The 6,000-nt window shown below is 40.4% G+C and overlaps 1 protein-coding gene across 1 annotated transcript in view; it reads right to left on the bottom strand.

The window, feature by feature from the left end:
- LOC122556012 (coiled-coil domain-containing protein 39-like) overlaps positions 1 to 6,000 on the bottom strand; it is a 144,561-nt gene that overhangs the window by 58,543 nt on the left and 80,018 nt on the right. Inside the window, exon 13 of the mRNA XM_043702364.1 lies at positions 576 to 784. Coding sequence (XP_043558299.1) covers positions 576 to 784 — 209 coding nt within the window. The remainder of the gene's footprint in view (positions 1 to 575; positions 785 to 6,000) is intronic.

Below are 6,000 nucleotides of genomic sequence, written 5' to 3'. Positions count from 1 at the left end.
AAGGGGCGGGGTTAGACGTGGTGACGGAACTCGCCGGGGGGCGGGGTTAGGCGTGGAGATCGGTGTGGGGGCGGAGACACATGCGGCGTTGTGGGCGTGTAGGTTAGTGACATCCCAGTCCCATGTTCCTAACCATGCCCTGAGTTCATCTGCCTTCCCTGCCAGGCCTTCTAGCATTGAAATAAATGCAGTTTAATTTATCAGCCTTACCTTGTTCTCTGCTTTGTCCCGGCCTGCCCTGACTGTTTGACTGGCTTCTTTTCTCAATTGTACCAGTCTCAGATTGGTCACTTCCCTCACTATCTCCCTGCCACACCATTCCCCGCCCCCCCCCCCCAACTTACTAGTTTAAATCCTCCCGAGCAGCTCCAGCAAGTAGTAATAACCAAATTTGTACAAATCACAGGAGTCAAGTGGATGCACTCTTTTTGAAACCAGGAATCCAACACAAATTCTTCCATGTTTTAAACTACTTTTGGATATAAATAGACAGATAGTTGTTATTTATCTTCGTATTGTGAAAGTAAACACTTCAGAAAATTGAATGAAGCATGAAAATTTCAAAGACTACATACCTAATACCTTGCTGTTCTTGCTCAATGTGCTTGATCTGCACTTGAAGTACATCCATGTGAATTTTGATTTCTTCAGTCCTCTCTTTCATTGCTGTTTCAAGTTGAATTTTTCGCTTCTCTAAAGATAATACATCATCTGCTTTGTTATGCAGCATATCGTGCAGACGCTCAACTTCTAACTTTAAAAGGTTATCTTCAATCATTAAATCCTAAAGAACAAGTAGAAAAGTCATCATTGCTGTGAAAACTATTTCATTGTTCATGAGCATAACAAGCATAGCCAAATCAACCCATACAAAATACTTGTTGTCCCATGATTTAAAATTGAGTATTTTATGACAGCAATTTGTTTTTGATCAATAATATATAAAACATACTAATAACTTCAACTCAAGCCACAAAAATAAATACAAAAAGTATTATAAAGTCTAATAGTAGAAGTTTTTACAAATGCTCTAAGTATTGACAAAAAGATATATTTTTAAAGTTTTCTACTTTGCAAGGATCAGGTCAAATGCAGGAATACCAAATTTCAAACAATCACAGTAATTTATGTGACAGGAGATACGGGAACAGACAATTTGACAAGTTATTTGAACTGACAAAGGGAAACCATAGCTTGTACAAATTTTTGCTAATTTAAGAAAGGTGCAAGACTTAAACATATTTCAATCACATACATTCATTCTGTGTATGAATGTATGTGATTGCTTCTGGCAAGCATAAATGAGCCATGTTACAATTTTGACTAATTATTTTAAATTGGTTGTTCGTGGAGCTATTAATATGATCATGATTGTCAAGCAGGTCCGCCCCAATCACAGGATCACATCTAACAACAGCATGATATGTTTTGCATTTTTCAACCTCAGGCTAGTTGATTGTGGTTCATACTCTGCATTGTAAACAACTGAAGCAAGAAACCTTTTGATCTTTCATCCAATTTCTTCCATCTTGTGGAAGGATATGGTGGCACTGGAGGCAGTTCAGAGGAGGTCCACCACATTGATCCCAGGGATGAAAAGGGTGTCATAAGAGCAGTGATTCACAAGGAGGGGAAATCCTATTGAGATATATAAAATGCTAATGGGATCAATAAGGTGGACAATGAACAGATGTTCGCCCTTGTGGGACAGTCTCAAAAAAGAGGTCATAGATATCAAGTGAGAGGAGGTAGGTTCAAGACTGAAATGAGGAGAAACTACTTCTCTCGGAGGATTGTCAATCTGTGGATCTCACTGCCCCACGTGCACTGGAGGCAGAATCAACCAACAGATTCAAGAAAGAAATAGACACGTTTCTGATGAAAAGTGGGAAAAAGGGCTATGGAGAATCAGGGATGAGATGATAAAATCAGGCATGATCATGTTAAATGGCACAGCAGGCTCAAAGGGCTGATTTTTAAAAATTCATTCACAGGATGAAGGTATTCTTGGCTGGGCCAGCATTTATTGTCTATCCCTAATTTCTAAGAGGACAGATAAGAGTCAATCACATCACTGTAAGTCTGGAGTCACATGTCGGCCAGACCAGGCAAGGACATTAGTGAACCAGATAGGATTTTCCTAATAATCGTCAATGGATTCATGGTCATCATTAGACTCTTAATTCCAGATTTTTATTACCTTCAAATTCCACCTTCTGCTATGGTGAGATTTGATCCTGGGTCCCCAGAACATTACTCAGGTGTCCAGCTTAACCATCCAGCAATAATGCCACTTGGCCATTACCTCTCCTGAATTGCCTATTCCTGTTTGTAATTCCTATGTTCCTATTGCTGGGGTGTATGACCTACATACCTGACAATTATAGGACATAGAACATTACAGTGCAGTACAGGCCCTTTGGCCGTTGATGTTGCGTTGCCCTGTGAAACCAATCTGAAGCCCATTTAACCTACACTATTCCTTTCTTGTTCATATGCCTATCTAATGACCATTTAAATGCCCATAAAGTTGGTGAGTCTACAACTGTTGCAGGCAGTGTGTTCTACGTCCTACTACTCTCTGAATAAAGAAATACCTCTGACATCTGCCCAATATCTATCACCCCTCAATTTGAAGCAATGCCCCATTGTCCTACCCATCACCATCCAAGGAAAAAGGCTTTCTCTGTCCACCCGATCTAACCCTCTGATTATCATATATGTCTCAATTAAGTCACCTCTCAATCTTCTTCTCTCAAATGAAAACAGTCTAAGTTCCTCAGCCTTTCCTCGTAAGACCTTCCCTCCCTACCAGACAACATCCTAGTAAATCTCCTCTGAACCCTTTCCAAAGCTTCCACATCCTTCCTATAATGCGGTGACCAGAACTGCACGCAATACTCCCAAGTGCGGCCGCACCAGAGTTTTGTACAGCTGCAGCATGATCTCATGGTTCCGAAACACGATCCCTCTACTACTAAAAGCTAACACACTGTATGGCTTCTTTACAGCCCTATCAATCTGGGTGGCAACTTTGAGGGATCTATGTACATGGACACAGAGATTTAGATTAGATTACTTAGAGTGTGGAAACAGGCCCTTCGGCCCAACAAGTCCACACCGACCCGCCAAAGCGCAACCCACCCAAACCCATTCCCCTACATTTACCCTTTCACCTAACACTATGGGCAATTTAGCATAGCCAATTCACCGAACCTTCACATTTTTGGATTGTGGGAGGAAACCGAAGTACCTGGAGGAAACCCACGCAGACACGGGGAGAATCTGTAAACTCCACACAGAGAGTCGCCTGAGGCGGGAACTGAACCCGGGTCTCTGGCGTTGTAAGGCAGCAGTGCTAACCACTGTGCTGTCCAAGATCTCTCTGCTCATCTACACTACCAAGAAACCTACCATTCGCCCATTACTCTGCATTCCTGTTACTCTTTCCAAAGTGAATCACCTCACGCTTTTCAACATTAATCTCCATTTACACCTCTCAGCCCTGCTCTGCAGCTTATCTATGTCCCTCTGTAACCTAAAACATCCTTCAGCACTATCCACAACTGTACTGACCTTAATGTCGTCCGCAAATTTACTAACCATCCTTCTACACCTCATCCAGGTTGTTTATAAAAATGACAAACAACAGTGGACCCAAAACAGATCCTTGCAGTACACCACTAGTAACTGAAATCCAGGATGAACATTTCCCATCAACCACTACTCTCTGTCTTCTTTCAGCTAGCCAATTTCTGATCCAAACCACTAAATTGCCCCAATCTCATGCCTCTGTATTTTGTGCAGTAGCTTACCATGGGGAACCTTATTAAATGCCTTACTGAAATCTAATACACCACATCAACTGCTTTACCCTCATCCTCCTGAACTCAATAAGGTTTTTGAGGCACAACTTATCCTGCACAAACCCGTGTTGACTATCCCCAATCAAATTATTCCTATCGAGATGATTATATATCCGATCTCTTATAATCCTCTCCAACACTTTACCCACAACCAAAGTAAGGCATACTAGTCTATAATTACCAGGGTTGTCTCTACTCCCCTCCTTGAATAAGGGAACAACATTTGCTATCCTCCAGTCTTCTGGTACTATTCCTGTAGACAATGATAACATAAAGATCAAAGGCAAAGGCTCAATAATCTCCTCCTTGGCTTCCCGGAGAATCCTCAGATAAATCACATCTGGCCCAGGGGATTTATCTATTTTCACACTTTCCAGAACTCATTCTTATGCAATATTGCTCATTGGTAGGTCGAACATTTTTTGTACTATTGTCAGCATCCTGTTAATGGAAAATAGCACTTATGTAGCTTCTCTTTTAAACATTCAAATTCACAAGCTGTTTAATTACTTGGGAGCCATACACAGGCAGGAGGCCTTTGTCATTGAAAACTGGTCACCATTTCACAGATGAAACAGTTACTTGTTGCTAGACTAATATCTATTTGTATACTGCCGCCTGGCTGCAGCTAGGCTTTCCCCACTGCTTGAACCAACAGCTGTGGAAACAGCATTTATGAGGGTCAAGTAACATGCATTTTTTTAAAAATGGTGCAATAGGTCCTCAACAATGCTTGATTTTTAAAATAGTTACTTTCCCATCTCAGTCTACAATCAAAAATACTGAAAAAATAATTTTTAAGAAAATCTTTACAATATTTCAAAGCGGTCTTGTTTTTCAGAATTGTGCTGTTAAGTTTAAAAATTACCAATGTCAGAAGAATGTTAAATAGAGAGTAGTGGTTGAACAATTAAGTTTCTGACTCAAGGGAAGTTATGCAGTGATGTTCTCCATAGGTTGTTATTTGGACAGTACTCTTTTTGATAAATGTTTGACAAGTCCATATCTCATGCTAATATCACTTCTGCTACTTAGCCATGTAAGAGCAGTAGGGAGATTGAAATTTCACAATTAGTTTAATTATAATCCCTCAAAATATATTCATCAATTAACCTAATATTCTATTATTCTGCTGAACTGTAACCTGTGTAGATCTTATTAGTTTAATGTGATGTGACTCTGCTTTGCCCTACTTGACGAAGAAATGCACCATGGGATTTTGAACAAAATGAACATAACACACAAATGAGTTAATTATAGGACAAATGCCGAGAAGTTCCTTTTTTGCTTATTTTCATTTCATATTGTAAAACTTCACAGAAGTTGAAGTAATTCTTGTCAAACCAGGGCAGCAACTTTGTGAAAGTACTGTGGTTCTTACTTTACAGTTCAGGTTCGGGCACAAGGTCAAAACTCAGTTTCTCTCTCCAACACCTCTGAGTCATCTGCTTCCAACTGAACTAATGTGACTCTATTAATTTCAGTTTAAAACTTTGCATACACCTTGCTCACTACAAGCTGCTGCTCCTTAACTCCAAGTCACAACCCATAGTATGCTCAATGATGTTTTTAAAACAAAAAGAAAATTGCTAGAGAAACTCAGCAGGTCTAGCAGCATCTGTGGAGAAAAAAGCAGTTAACACTTCAAGTTGATGAATCTTCATAAGAACTGTCAGCAGCTAGGAGGTTAATTTCTAATTTTTTTTAATTGCAAAAATACACCTTATTCATAGAAAGAAATCTTTGGTACCTGTACAGTTACTAGAGCCATTCATATCTATACTCTCTTAACTTACAGAGAACAAATTAAGACTTTGATGTTCACCATTCTCTATATTTGCAGTCAACCTCTTGGCATTTAGTTGCGGCATCAGCCTCAGCTGTAAAGCTGCCCCAAGCTTCAGGAAGTCCCTAAGCACATTGTCCTGGACCATAGAAAATGCCAATCTGCAATACTCAGTCAGGGTTAACTCCTTCAAATAGAAGACCAACAAGTTTTGGGCAGACCAAAGAGCAACTTCACCGAGTTGATGGTCCTCCAGGTGCAGTTGATGTTCGTCTTGGTGTGCGTCCAGGGGAACAGACCATAGAACACGGCGTCACATGTCACGGAGCTGCTCGGGACGAATCTCGA

This window comes from Chiloscyllium plagiosum, chromosome 13, assembly GCF_004010195.1.
Source record: "Chiloscyllium plagiosum isolate BGI_BamShark_2017 chromosome 13, ASM401019v2, whole genome shotgun sequence".
NCBI lineage: Eukaryota > Metazoa > Chordata > Chondrichthyes > Orectolobiformes > Hemiscylliidae > Chiloscyllium > Chiloscyllium plagiosum.
This window is presented reverse-complemented; position numbering and strand designations above follow the sequence as displayed.